At 38.7% G+C, this 14,689-nt stretch overlaps 1 protein-coding gene across 2 annotated transcripts in view; it reads left to right on the plus strand.

Moving 5' to 3' along the window:
- Positions 1 to 708: 708 nt before the first annotated feature.
- Positions 709 to 14,689, plus strand: part of CERT1 (ceramide transporter 1) — a 136,422-nt gene continuing 122,441 nt past the window's right edge. The window contains exons 1-2 of one of the 2 annotated variants that reach the window (XM_004374491.2): positions 709 to 1,304; positions 8,474 to 8,608. In XM_004374491.2, coding sequence (XP_004374548.1) covers positions 1,209 to 1,304; positions 8,474 to 8,608 — 231 coding nt within the window. In that variant the 5' untranslated portion in view covers positions 709 to 1,208. The remainder of the gene's footprint in view (positions 1,305 to 8,473; positions 8,609 to 14,689) is intronic. The other variant, XM_004374492.2, reaches the window with a different exon arrangement.

The raw sequence follows: 14,689 nt of genomic DNA on the forward strand, positions 1-14,689 counted from the left end.
TCTAGGACAACCTCAAAGTTACTTTCTAAAAACACCAGAAATCTAACACAATGCTTAGTGCTTGCTCTGGTGCTAAGGGGCTGGGGATATTCTTTCTTCAAAAGCGGAAAAGGCGAAGCGCTAAGTCTGACGTCTGAAGAGAGAGACAGAAGACCTTCCAAATTTGCAGTGGTGGTTTGGCGGAAAGAAAACATCCTTTGTCACTAGAAAGATCGCAAACCCTTGGCCCATGGCTAGCCAAGCCGGGAGCGTCCGGTACACTCCCGCCCAGGCAAGAGGCAAGTGCTCCCAGGCTTTCGGAAAGCAGCCACAAGCTGCAGGCCCAGAAACCTCAGCGGAGAGTTGATATCTCACGTCCGGGCTCGCAACCCCGGCGGGTTCGTCACAAACAACACTAGGTAGAAACAGAAGAGAGGCCGAGGGAACGGGTCACACAGCTGTGAAACGAAGCCCACCCACCGCCTGACCGTCCCCAAGGCGACAAGCCTCACTCCCTTGGAACACTCACCGGCTGCCTCAGGCTCGCGACTACAACTCCCAGGAGGCCGCGCGGCCGACGGAGCAGGGTCCCTCCCAGCATGCAGCACCGCGGCGCCCCTGTCCCTCCCTCTTTTTTCTCCACTCCACCTACTTTTCTACCCGTCGTCGCTCGGGAGAGCCAGAGGTAAGGTGCGGGAGGTGGACCCCACGCCCTTGGCGTGTAGCGTCAGACGTTGGGAGGGGGACAGGGCGGGGAGCGGAGGGAGAATGCGAGGACGAAGGGGAGGGGAATGGAGAGGGGAGGGTAAATAGTGGGCTAGGCAGGAAGATGGCGGCCGTAGCAGAGGTGTGAGTAGAGCCGATTCTCTGTAGCTTGTTTTTTTTCTTTTCTTCCTCTCTCTTTCCTTCCCCGTTTGAGATTGGCATCAAGGGGATTGAGTTCGGGTGGCGGCGCCAGGCGCAACACAGGGGTTACGGCTACGGCGGTGGCGGCTGACGGGTGGAAGAGCAGGCTTCCTTCGCCGCTCGTCCTCCTTCCCCGCTCCGCTCGGTGTCAGGCGCGGCGGCGGCGCGGCGGGCGGACTTCGTCCTTACTCCTGCTCCCCTCCGCGTCCGAGCGGACAGTTTTACGTTCGCCATCCCCGAACCCTTCACCCCGGGGACTGGGCGCCTCCCCCGGCGCACTCCAGGGAGCGGAGGCCAGTCTCCTGCTTGGCTGTCGCGCCTCCATGTCGGATAACCAGAGCTGGAACTCGTCGGGCTCCGAGGAGGATCCGGAGACGGAGTCCGGGCCGCCTGTGGAGCGCTGCGGGGTCCTCAGCAAGGTGAGCAACCCACGGGGCCGGAACTCCCCAACTCGGGCTCACCTGCTGCGAGGCGAGCCGCTGAGGGCGTGGGGTGGGGCTAGGTGGGAGGCACGTACCGTACCGGGGCGGGGGCTGCGGAATGTGCCGAGGTGCGGGGCTGAGTCCTGCCGCAGGAGTGTCCGCGGCAGAGGTGTGGTTGGGGCTGTGAGGGACTGTCCTCCCCGGCTTTCTAGAGGCTTGGCGGCGGTGGTGGCCGAGGACTGGGGGAAATGTGTGCAAGCCAGAGCTCCAATTTGGGAGGCGGGATGCGCACCATGACTTGGGACCTTGGACGGCAGCTGCCCCGGGTGTAGAAATCTGAGTTGGACAACAACGATGTTAGAACAATTCGGCCCGGGATCAGTGTAAATCGGACTAACCCAAACGAGCTTAGTCCGGAGATGCTGAGCGGAGTAGGGTTAGGGGGCTCTGCGGACGCAGCAGTGTAGGCAGAAGCCGAAGCAACTCGGTTTGGTGCTGAAATCTGAGGTGGTAGGCAGGATATACCCGGTTAGATGTAGACAGAGGTATGAATGAGGAGGATTTTTATACTATTTCTCCCTAGCCCCCTACTCAGTTCGTTTAATCGACATGGGATAGTACAAGAAATATTTGTAATAACGTGGAACTGTCATAATGGAGACCGACTTTTGGCCCGGGAAAAAGAGCATTATTTACTAATAGAATATTTTTGCAGGCAAGAGTCTAGGATAAGGAAGACACTCTTACCTTTGCTGTATTTTTTTTTTTAAATTCCCTTTTCAAAATTTTAGCAAAGTAGATGGTCATTTGTAGGACTGTAAGGCTAATAATTAGTTAAAATGAATGAGGCCCTTTTTAAGAGAGAAAGTGGGTGATTTTTTGATAGTACATGGTTGTTTTGTTTTTTTAAAGTGTTTGCTATGGGAAGATTCACATAGCCTTTTCTACTTCCTTCTTCCTTCCTGTTAAACTTCTAGAAATGGCTGGAGCTTGCAGTTAACTTGCAGAGAGGAGGAGCTGGGGCCAGTCCCTTAACAATCTGATCATACGGTACTAGGTCATGTGCAGCCACTGACTATTAAGAAATCACTTAGCTTCCAGTATTCATAGTTGGCTACGCATTTGGACCTCATTTGTGGAATTGTTTCCTATTAGGCTATTAGAATGTCTTTAGAAGGCTGGTGAGAAAGGGCCTAGGAAAGGAATGTGTATGCCAGAACAAGGGCTTGCAAGTGTTAACTTTTATTTGTCCAGCAGAAAATTATAATGTGTGTTAGTACTGTGATCATTCTTGAAATTTAAGCGAAAGGTTTTCAGTTAAGTGAAGTTCCCTATGGTTTCTTTAAATTAAATGTATGTTGTAACTGAGGAATCTGTATTGAACACATTGTGTAAAACGTACCTGGATACGTTTTCAGGTGGGAATAGTTATGAAATGAGTTCCTTGCTTCTAAATGATTCTGGCAGTTTCATCACTTTTCCTTATTATGTGAGAAGCACACTGCCATGTTAGTACTGTGGTTGTGTTAAGTATTTTACAAAACAAGTTGTGTTTTTGCTCTATTGACTATCACTTTTTTGGAGGTGGTGGGTAGAGTCACTAGTGGAAAAAGAAGTCACCAGTGTTCTTGAATATTCACTGTATGAAGAGTACATTAAGAAAAAAAAAGGAAGACCTTCTCTTTGGTATTTGAATGCATAGAAATGTAGTATTTGACCACTTCCATGGAAACCCTGTTGGGGTAGTGGTTAAGTGATAAGGCTGCTAACCAAAAGGTTGGCAGTTTGAATCCACCCAGCGCTGCTTGGGAACTTTTTGGAACAGTTCTGCTCTGTCCTATAGGGTCGCTATGAGTCGAAATCGACTCGATGGCAACGAGTTTGATTTTTGGGTTTGGTATGGTGCAGTGAAAACCCTGGTGGTGTAGTGGTTAAGAGCTACTGCTGCTAACCAAAAGGTTGGCAGTTTGAATCCACCACGCGCTCCTTGGAAACCCTATGAGGCAGTTCTCCTCTGTCCTTTATGGTTGCTATGAGTCAGAATCGACTCTACGGCAGAAGGTTTGGTTTTTGGTCTTTATGGAAGGTGAATAGCTTCAGTTTTTACTGTTGCTGCATATGTGGAATTAGTAAAAATATATGTTTCAATATTATTGTCATGAACAGCTATGAAGGAAAAGTTCCTGAAGTTTAACCATTTATGGTTATTTATAATGTTCTTTGGAAGCTTTTTCATCAAGCGTATTTTATATTGAAATACAAATACTGAATATGGCACATGTTTTTAAATTTAAATGTACTTATGTATTTTGATCGGAGCCCTGGTGGCGCAGTGGTTAAGCGTCCGACTGCTAACCAAAAGGTCAGCAGTTTGAATCCACCAGCCGCTCCTTGGAAACCCTATGGGGTGGTTCTGCTCTGTTCCGTAGGCTTGCTATGAGTTGGAATCTGCTCGATGGCAGTGGGTTTATATATTTTGAGCCTTTTTATTCAGCTGGTAATTTAAACAAGAGTTAGAACTCATATTTGTTGTTTTGTTTTATATTTTATTGTGTTTTAGGTGAAAGTTGACACAGCAAATTTGGTTCCCATTTAACAAATTTTATCCAAATTGTTCTGTGACATTGGTTACAATTTTCATAATGTGTCAGCATTCTCAGTATTTCATTCTGTTTGTTCTGTTTCCATTGATCTGGCTTCCCTTCACCTCCTTGCCTTCTCATCTTTGCTTTTGGGTAAATGTTGACCATTAGCTCTCGTATAGTTGATTTTTTAAGGGATCACATTCCTCACGGGTAATATTGTTATTTCATAAGCCAATCTATTATTTGGCTGAAAGTTGATCTCCATAAATAGCTTCAGTTCTAAGTTCAAAGGGTATCTTTAGGGCAGTAGTCTTTGTGGGTTCCTCTAGTCTCTATCTGTCCAGTAGGTCTGGTCTGTTTTAAGAATTTAAATTGTTTTACATTTTTCTCTTCTGTCTGGGATCTTCTGTTGTGTCCCTGGTCAGAACAGTAGCCTAGTGAGTGGTAGCCCGGCACCATCTGGTTCTTCTGGTCTCATGTTAGAAGAGGCTGTGGCTTCTGTGGGCTATTAGTCCTGTGGACTAATTTCTTCTTTGAGCCTTTAGTTTCCTTCATTCTCTTTTGCTCCATACGAGTAGAGACCAATAGTTGTATCTTAGACGGCCACTCGAAAGCTTTTAAGACCCCTGACGCTACTCACCAAACTAGGATGTAGAACATTATCTTTGTGAACTGTGTTATGCCAGTTGACTAAGTTGTCCCCCAAGACTGTGGTCCTAAGCCTTTTAACCCAGTAAACCAATTCCACGAGTTGTTTGGATATGGCTAGGAAGCCTCCGAAACTGTGTACCTTATGTGCTTTGTTATATATATGGATATATATGCAGCACACACAAACGTATATATGTATATGCCTACAGATGCACCTGTACATGCATGTACATTTACTCTCATGTGCCTTCCTGTACACATATATACTTAATCTACCTGCGTAACCACACACGTATTTTTTGGCTGTTGTTACTGTTGTTGCAAATTTGTATATGTTATAGCATTTACTGAAATTGTCCCTTGTGTACTTGTTGGTGTCTTTATTTACCTTGGTCAAGTTGTGCTGACTTTATCCATATTTGGTATTGCCTTTCCTGTCACCAAATATAACAAGTGTCTACTATCTAGAAAGTGATTTCCTCCTCCTTCTCCCTCTCATCCTTGGTAACCATCAAAGAATGTAGCTCTCTGAGTGTATATCTATTCTTGACTTTTTACAATAGTGGGAGCATACAATATTTGTCTTTTTGTGATTGATTTATTTCACTCAGCATAACGTCCTCAGATTCATCCATATTATAAGACGCTTCCTGGACTCCTCATTATTCTTTATAGTTGTGTAGTATTCCATTGTATGTAGGTAACACAGTTTGTTTATTCATTCATCCGTTGATAGGCACTGGAGTTGTTTCCATCTTTTTGCTATTGTGAATAATGCTGCAGTGAACGTAGGTGTGTATATATCTGTTCGTGTCACTGCTGTCATATTTCTGGGACATATACCTAGGAGTGGGATTGCTGGAACATAAGGTGTTTCTGTTTCTAGCTTTTTGAGGAAATGCCGTGCTGTTTTCTATAGTGGTTGTACCATTTTACAACCCCACTATCAATGTATAAGAGTTCCAGTCTCCCCACAACCTCGCTAGCATTTGTTGTTTTCTGTTTTTTGGATCATGGCCATTTTTGCCCGGGTGACATGGTATCTCACTGTAGTTTTGATTTGCATCTCTCTAATAGTATCTGTTCTTATCCTTCTATTGAGTAATGTTATGTGCATTACTAATTTAGTCCAAATACTAATTTGTTTTGTTTCATCTCCCCCCACCCCCAATGGAGTGAATTTGGAATGGGAGAGTGTGGGAAGGTAAACATGTATTAGAAATACACCACTCCAAAGTTCTGTTTCTTTGCAGGAATCTAAAATACGTGGAAGTACCTATGAAGCTTATTTTCTATAGAATCATTTAAGGGTTGTAGGTTCCAAAAGTACTGGGTAAACAATAATTCTAGGTGGTCATAACAAACATCGATATGAATCATGGTTGGGAAAGGATTAATGCCTTAGAAACTTGAGCATGTAAATCTAGATAGAATATGTCTCACGCAGCTTCTTCTGAATTCTCTCCATCCTTTGTGGCTTACCTTACCTTCTTTTTCTCCCTAAACCTAACTGTTGGCTGAAATATTACCATCTCGAAAACTAACCGTTTTGTAAAGCTTTTTCTTATATTGCCAACTATTCGAGATCTTCCTTTGAATTGTCATAGCATTTTCATTGTAACTTACTTCTTTTACTCTAAATTTAATTATTTTCTCTTGATTTTATGCTTGCTGGACTATTGGGGCAGGAATTTTTTATTCTCCTGCAGTGTCTAGTGTATTGCCATGTCTGTATTTCTTAAATGGGAAAGAATGGGGGAACATTATGAGAGTAAAGGTGAAAACCTGCCTTCCAGGTGAAATAATAGAGCTAACATTTATTGAGCTAACGGCTGAAGCTTATGTAATTTGTTGGGCCCTGTATAAGAAATTAATGCAAAATTATGGATACATGGTTGCTTGGGCCCCTCCTGTCACTTTGGAAGAGGCCTGTTCTGCTGAGGGACCCTGAAATTTAAGCTTCATTACTGTACATAACTTTGCCTCCAACTGAATAAATACTATGTGCCAGGTACTGTTCTAATTGTATTTTTATTTAATCTTCAGAACAGCAGTAAGAAATTTTGATGAAAAAACAAAGCAAAGGTGATAAGTAACTTGCCCACAGTCACCCAGTGACTGGTCTTAGAAAAGACAGTGATTGGAAGCAAAGTAGGATTCATTTATATAGAGTCTTGAATGCTAGTCTTAAACCGTTTGTGTTGTAGGCAGTGGGGAGTCGTTAATGTAAGTTTTGGAGCTGGAGGTGAGTTAAGATAAATATGTAAAATAAGTAAATATTATTAATAAGTAAATAAAATTATGTAAGTTATGAAATAAAAAACAAGATAATAGAGGTCATTATGTCTTCTTAGGAATCTAAGAACTTGGTAATTTGATGAATTCATTGAAAAGAGAGAAAAGGAGACAAACTTAAGCGTTTAATAGAAGATGAATAGAATTTGGTGATGGGTTGTAAAGATTGAGAAAGAACAGTCAGATATTGAGTATCTCCTATAAATATGCTAGGCATAATCATTATTTTATTCAGCCCTCTAAATAACAGACTAGGAAACTGAAGCTCAGAAAAGCTAAGTAACGTGTCAAAGTTTCGCACGTGACTAGTAAAGTAGTTGAGTCAGCCTAATCCTGTATCCATTACTCTGTACAATACAGTAACCCTGAGCCAGATTTGAGTTTGAATGACTGCAGGAGTAGCAGTACAGCCAAGGGAAATAGGAATATAGGGAGGAAGTACACTTTATGAGAGGAGATGAATTCAGTTTTCTATGTAACCATCTTTATTCCAAGTAGGTTTCCATGTGATGGTAAGTCACAGGCAGTTAGAAATAAGAAAATAATGATTAGAGAACCCTTAGAAAAGATTGAGTTACATGGTCAGTAAGAGTGAGCTCTCTGAGAGAAGGGTTGTAATAACAGGGCTTAGAAAATTCAAGAGCTGAACCAATCTCAAACTGGATTAGGGACTAGGAAAATAAAGATTTTTCTCTATGGGTAAAAAGCCTGGGACAATGTGGTATATTTTAACAATCCATTTTAAATTCTGCAGATAGTTTTTGAATTACCTGTTCTTAAAACCCACAGAGCATAAAAATATGCAAAATGAAGTATCCCTATAGAAGTTACATTTCTGCCTTTGCCAATTTATTGATTGTAATTGTCATTGTGCAGCAAGACTTTAGCAACATAGAAACCATTTATAAATTCTGGAGACAATCCAGGTGTGTTTTTAAAACCAGTTTTGTATTTGTATTAGTACTCTTGCGTTAGAAAAATGTATCTTTAAAGAAACTTGGAAAATTAACTATTTTAAATGTGATATTGAGTTCTGTAAAGGAAAAATTAAAGTTGATGTAGTTATTAAAGATTAATGATATAGTATTTTTAGTCTCTGTAGTTATGACCATCACAAATTTGCATATGGGAATAATTTACAACAAAATGAAGTTTTGGCAGTGATTGGCTTCATACTTCTGTTGATTTAGAAGGCTTCATGCAGTACTTAGTGTAAGAGAATGAGAAACTGTATAACTGAACTTATTTTTCCATTGAATGTGTTAATTATGGCAGGAACCAAAACAGTTTAAGGTATCGAAGGCAGTAAGGAGGGGAGGATGAAAACACACAAAGAACAAAGCAGGATTTTTAACCGAGATCCTGTTTCAGTTTCATTCCTCAGATATTAGAGAGAGAAAGATATTATTTTTTATTAACTATTTATTTATAATTTTGTAAAAATAAAACCATTATACAGTCTAGAAGATCTCAACTTTTCAGTTTTATAATCATTTTTATTGCTTATGTGCATAATTAAGTTAGGAGTTTTCACATTTTACTTTTAAAATTAGATTGCTGTTTCAGAAAGTTTGGATTTCTAAAATACTAACTTTGTTTTTGTTTTCCTCTCTCCCCCCAACCACCTGCCCCCAGTGGACAAACTACATTCATGGGTGGCAGGATCGTTGGGTAGTTTTGAAAACAAATGCTCTGAGTTATTACAAATCTGAAGATGAAACAGAGTATGGCTGCAGGGGATCCATCTGTCTTAGCAAAGCTGTCATCACGGTAAGTTGCTGTTCTCCCTCATTCAGCAAATATTTATTGAGCATCAGCTATATACCAGGCACTGTTTTAGGCACGGGATATATCTGTGAACAAAATAGGAAAAGATTCGTGCCCTGGGGAACATACATACTGATACTGTTTTCCATAGTTATTTTGGAGTACTTATTACTACATACTATTATTTTGTACAGACATGTAGTATTTATCCAGTTGATATGTGAAACTAATTTAAGGACTTCAGAAAAAAAGATGTTAGAAGCATTCATATCTGATGGGATTGGGACAATTACTTGGTAGTTTATTGAAAACATTAAAGCAGAAAAATCATAAAAATTGAGATAGCTTATAATTTTTCATTTTAACTGAAACTGTATAAATGTGTATTTATTTGCCAAATTTTAGTTGTAGAGCAAATGCCATCTCTTTGAATGTGAATTGAGAAAACTTAATTTGTTCTTGTGTAAGCTATATCCATAATGCATGGTCTCTGATTTCCAGTATTGATTTCTCTAAAATGGAACAAAAGCTTAAAAGTGTTTTTAAAAAACCTTAAATTTAGGTCCTGTTTTGTATGTATGTGCATTTATGATTTGTCCCTACTATTTTACAGTTGTCTCACTTTTATCTAATTTAGTATCTTTTAAAGAAATGGCTCACCTTTATTGGGTCATTTTACTTAGTTTACATTCAACTTAGTTTACATAGAAACAACTCTTTTTGCACTCATATCCCATAGACTTACATAATATTTAATTAAAATATGTAAAGATTACAAGTATAATTGACATAAACAGGTTTGGGAACAAGCAGCTGAGCTTTGTTAAGCGTATAACTCAACTAGTGGAATAAGAAGTGCCTGATTATGATAAAAATAATGCATATTAGCTGAAAGTGCCATAAACATATTTATAAAGGGCAAAAAGAATCCTGGCTAAGACAGGTCACTGAAATGGAGGTCAGTTAAGGGATCTATTGTAGCTATAATCTAAAAATGAATATGCTAAAACTTAAAGAAAAATCATAGATTTTACTGATGCATTCAAAGAGAAGTCAAAATTTCTTAACGATAGAATCTGTGTTGCTTATAAAAGTAAAATATGTACTTTGGATTTGTGTTGATAGCTAAATCCTATATTTTTATGTTACACATTTAAGGAAAATCTTACAACATTTTTACATCATTTGTATATGTTCTGCCCTCCTTGTATATTCAAAGTTTGAAAACAAAAAACAACTAAGTACTTGAGAGGCTTAGTTGAATATCGAGTTAGAAAAACTTAAGGGGCAATTGTTTGGAAGCATTGATAATGAAACTGGTACCCTACATTCTTAGAGACAGTTTTTTTTTTATTGTGCTTTAAGTGAAAGTTTACAATTCAAGTTAGTCTCTCATGCAGAAATTTATACATACATTGTTCCGTAACCCTAGTTGCTCTCCCTATACTGTGACAGCACACTCCTCCTTTCCACTTGGATTTCCCGTGTCCATTCAACCAGCTGCTGACCCTCTGCCTTCTTATCTCACTTCCGGACAGGAGCTACCCATTTAGTCTTATGTATCTACTTGAGCTAAGAAGCATACTCTTCACGAGTTTCATTTTATATCCCGTAGTCCAGTCTAATCTTTGTCTGAAGGGTTGGCCTCGGAAATGATTTTAGTTTTGGCCTAAGAGAGGGTCCAGGGACCATGTCTTCCAGGGTCCCTCCAGTCTCAGTCAAATCATTAAGTGTGGTCTTTTTACTAGAATTTGAGTTCTGCACTCTAATTTTCTCCTGCTCTGTCAGGGACTCTCTGTTGTATTCCCTGTCAGGGCCGTTATTGGTGGTAGGCAGGCACCATCTAGCTCTTCTGGTCTCAGACAAATGAAGTCTCTGGTTTATGTGGCTCTTTCTGTCTCTTGGGCTAATACTTTTCTTGTGTCTTTGGCGTTCTTCATTGTCCTTTGCTCCAGGTGGGTTGGGACCAGTTGATGCATCTTAGATGGCCGCTGCTAGGTTTTAAGACCCCAGACGCCACTAACCAAAGTGGGATGCAGAACATTTTCTTAATAAACTTTGTTATGCCAATTGACCTAGATGTCCCCTGAAATTATGGTCTCCAGACCCCTACCCCTGCTACTCTGTCTCTCGAAGTGTTTGGTTATCTTCAACAAACTTCTTAGCTTTGGTTTAGTCTGTTTGTTCTGACTTCCCCTGTAGTGTGTGTTGTGTTACAGACAATTGTAAAGAAATATTTTGAACATAATGGCTTAGTATTTATTTTAAGTAGTATGTGGTACATACATGGAGATTTTGAAATTGTGTGGTTTAATATTTTGGATGTTTTATTTCTTTTTTGAAATAGTTCAAGTATTCATGCTGGGAAACAGAATAGTAGATGGAAAGACACTTAAAGTGTCTTCACTTGGTCCTTGCTCCTCCCCCCTTTTGTTCATATTATCAGAGGCTTATTAGTTACAATGCTTGACACTTTGAAAATAATATGCTGGTGGTTAATGTGAAAGTGAATAGGAATGAAATTTTATCTTTTTCTTTGTTAAGTAGTGGTAGTCCTAGAAGGAGCCCTAGTGGCGCAGTGGTTAAGCTCTTGGCTGCTAACCAAAAAGTTGGTTTGAACCCACCCAGCTACTCTGCAGGAGAAAGACCTGGCAATCTGCTCCTGTAAACATTACGGCCTAAAAAACCCTATGGGGCCAGTTCTGCTCTGTCACATGGGGTCAAAATCAACTTAACGGTACCTAACAACAACAGTATTTCTAGAGACCATGCTAGTTTTTATAAATATAGGTATCCTGTCTTGAATTATGGACTGCAGTAATAGTGCATGGCTATTTTTGGGTAAAAGGATATTTGTAATAAGCATTTATGTTGCATCTGCTCAGGAAAAAAGAAAAGTTCATTTTTTTTTTATTATTATTATAGCTTTATTTATATACAGAATGCTCATAGTAGTACATAGTCAAAGAAATGGGTAAGAAAGTGAGACAACTTGAATACTTTGGAAAGAGATGGGGAAGGGAGCTAGCAGAAGTATTCACTGGATTATGTAATAGAGAAGGTAAAAAGATGAGTGAAGCAGCAGAATCTAAATGGTAGTTAGTGTTGGATATAGTGAAACGGATGGTAGGGAAAAACACATGTGTTTGTATTTCTGAACTCTTCAACTTTAATTTTATTCCTTGCTCAGTGATGTGCACAGACTCCACGTTACATATTTCAAGGAAATTATAAAAAATGGCTGAATTCTGTGAACTTCTCAGGATGAAGTTTGCAAATAGAATATGTACTTTAGCTAAATAAAAAAGTAATACTAAAAAAAAAAATAATATTCTTTTCTGTTAAATAAGAATCCCTTGCTAATTTTTTTTAATATGGGCTATTACCTGTATCACTTCCTCTCTGAAGGCAAATGATAATCTTGAATTTGTTCACATAGCACCTTTATGAAATTGATAATATTCATATATGAAGAAATCTGGACTTGAGTTTTTACTGTAACCATTTATTACTGTACATTAGACCTTGGTGGACCTTAGTTCCTGAGCCCACCTTTTTTGATAAAGTCTGATTTATTGTTAAATTGACTCTTATTTTAGTGTAATAATTGAGTTATTCTTAATTTACAAAAATCGCGTTTTTTAGCCATGTGATAATGAATTAGGTGAAATGTTTTAAAGGAAGAAAGAATTTCCTGCGAATATTTATTACCTGGAAATAATTTTTAGTGTGAAGGATTTTGGAGTAAGTGAGTGAAAAGAGAAAAACAGTACTTCTTCACCTTTGTCTTTGTGAACAAAGATGAGCTGTCTGTATATAGAGTAAATTTTTGTAGAAAGGAAGTTGAATTTCTCACATATAGCTTAATATAACTTGGAAACCCTGGTGGCGTAATGGTTAAGCGCTATGGCTTCTAACCAAAAGGTCGGCAGTTCGAATCCACCCAGTGCTCCTTAGAAACTCTATGGGGCAGTTCTACTCTGTCCTATAGGGTCGCTATGAGTTGGAATTGACTTGATGGCAATGAGTTCAGTTAATGTAACTTGCAGCCTTGCTTAAGGCCCAGCCCCCTGCAAAATCTGCCATATGGTAGATGCTGAATATGTGTTAGTTGTAATTGCTTCAACTCCAAAGCAAATGCTTATGGAGCACTTAAACTGTTCTTGTATTATTATTATTATGATGATGTTTTAAAATAAGAAGTATATGGTAAGAAAATAGAATTTTTGGCATTAAAATGCTTCTCTTTCCTCTTAGTCATGCAGTCAAGAAGTAACCAAAGTCAAATTTCTGGTATATCCTTCCAAAAAAATTAACATGTCTTGTCAAGTATTTATTTGTTTATATCCTTCATTTATTTACACAAGTAGTATCATACTAAATCTATTGTTCTACACCTTGTTTTCTTTTGATAGATTTTGAACATTAGCAACTACATTTTATTGCTTTGTATGGATGTACTGTTACTTATTTATTTTTCCTTTCCCTATTCTTGGACATTTAGATGGTGTTCAGTTTTGTGTTATTAAAAACATTGTTGGAACAAATATATATACTTTAAAAAAATTTTTATAAATATTGTCAAATTGCCTTTTCAGAAGAGTACCACTTTTCACTTCTACGAGCAATGTGTGAATGTCTTTATTTCCCCATAACCTGAAGTATGACAAAGTTGGGTTTTAGCAAATATTAAAATATTTGTTGAACTACTAGATTAAAAACAATATTTTAATACCTTAAAATAAATTTTTTATTCATGGAATTGAATGAGTCTTATATTTATGGCCCATTTATAGTTCTTTTTCCTCTTTCTGCCAATCACTTACTCATTCTCTTTATCTTTTAAAAAATTTTTCTATCCTTATTGATTTGTGCAACCCTGGTGGGGCAGTAGTTAAGCATTCGGCTGCTAACCAGAAGGTTGACAGTTTGAATCCACCAGCTGTTTCTTGGAAACCCTATGGGGCAGTTCTGGTTCTGCTCTGTCCTGTAGAGTCACTATGAGTTGGAACCAACTGGATGGCAACGAGTTTGGTTTGGTTTGGTATTGATTTGTAGAAGCTTCTTATATCATGATAATTGATCATTGTATTTGTTGCAGATATTTGCCCCAGGTTGTCATTTATCTATTTCTTCTTTGCTAGTGTTATAGTATTTTTACTTTTATTGTTGTTAGCTGCTGTCAAGTCAGGTCTAACTCCTGGTGACCTCTTGCAAAATGGAACCGTTGTAATCCATAGAGTTTTCATTGGCTGATTTTTGGAGGTAGATTGCCAGTTCTTTCTTCCTATTCCATCTTAATCTGGTAGCTCCACTGTAGCCTGAATAGCAACACATAAGCCTCTACTGACAGACAAGCGGTGGCTGCACATTAAGTGCATTGGCTGGAAATTGAACCCGGGTCTCCTTCATGGAAGGCAAGAATTCTACCATTGAACCATCAATGCCACTGTGTATTTTTACTTAGAGAAATTTTAAATGTTTACATACTCTTCTTGACCTTTTCCTTTATGGCTAATGTATTCGGTTATGTTTAGGTAGGTCTTTCCCCCTGAAAGAACTATGTCTTTATATAAATTTAACTATGTTTTTATCTAGAGTTTACATTTGAATTTTGATTCCTGTGGAAGTTATTTTAGTGTAAGTAGTGATGTGGGAATTTAGCTTTTTATCTTTTTCCAAATGACTAATACCATTAATTGAATTTACATCTTCCCCACTGGTTTGAATTGCCACCTTCATCACATATTATATTCTCCTGTGTATTTGAGGTTGTAAGTTTGAAATCGACTCAACAAAAATGGGTTTTTGTTTTTTTTCTGGATTCTCTTCTGTTGGTCTGTCTGTTCTTTCTTATACTATGTTTAAAATGTTACTTTTATTTTATCAGCAGAATCTGTATTCGTTCATTTATACCAGTTAAACTGCTAGTGATCCTTTTGTGAAGATAAAAGAAGTAGTTTGCAGTTACTGAGATTAAAAGATGTTTTGGGAATTAGATAGGTAGAGATTTTTCATATAATGGAAATAGTATTGTCTTTATAATTGGTTTACCTGAGTTCTGTAGTTCCAAGGCTTATCTTA

The sequence above is a fragment of the Trichechus manatus genome, unplaced genomic scaffold (assembly GCF_000243295.1).
Source record: "Trichechus manatus latirostris isolate Lorelei unplaced genomic scaffold, TriManLat1.0 scaffold00029, whole genome shotgun sequence".
NCBI lineage: Eukaryota > Metazoa > Chordata > Mammalia > Sirenia > Trichechidae > Trichechus > Trichechus manatus.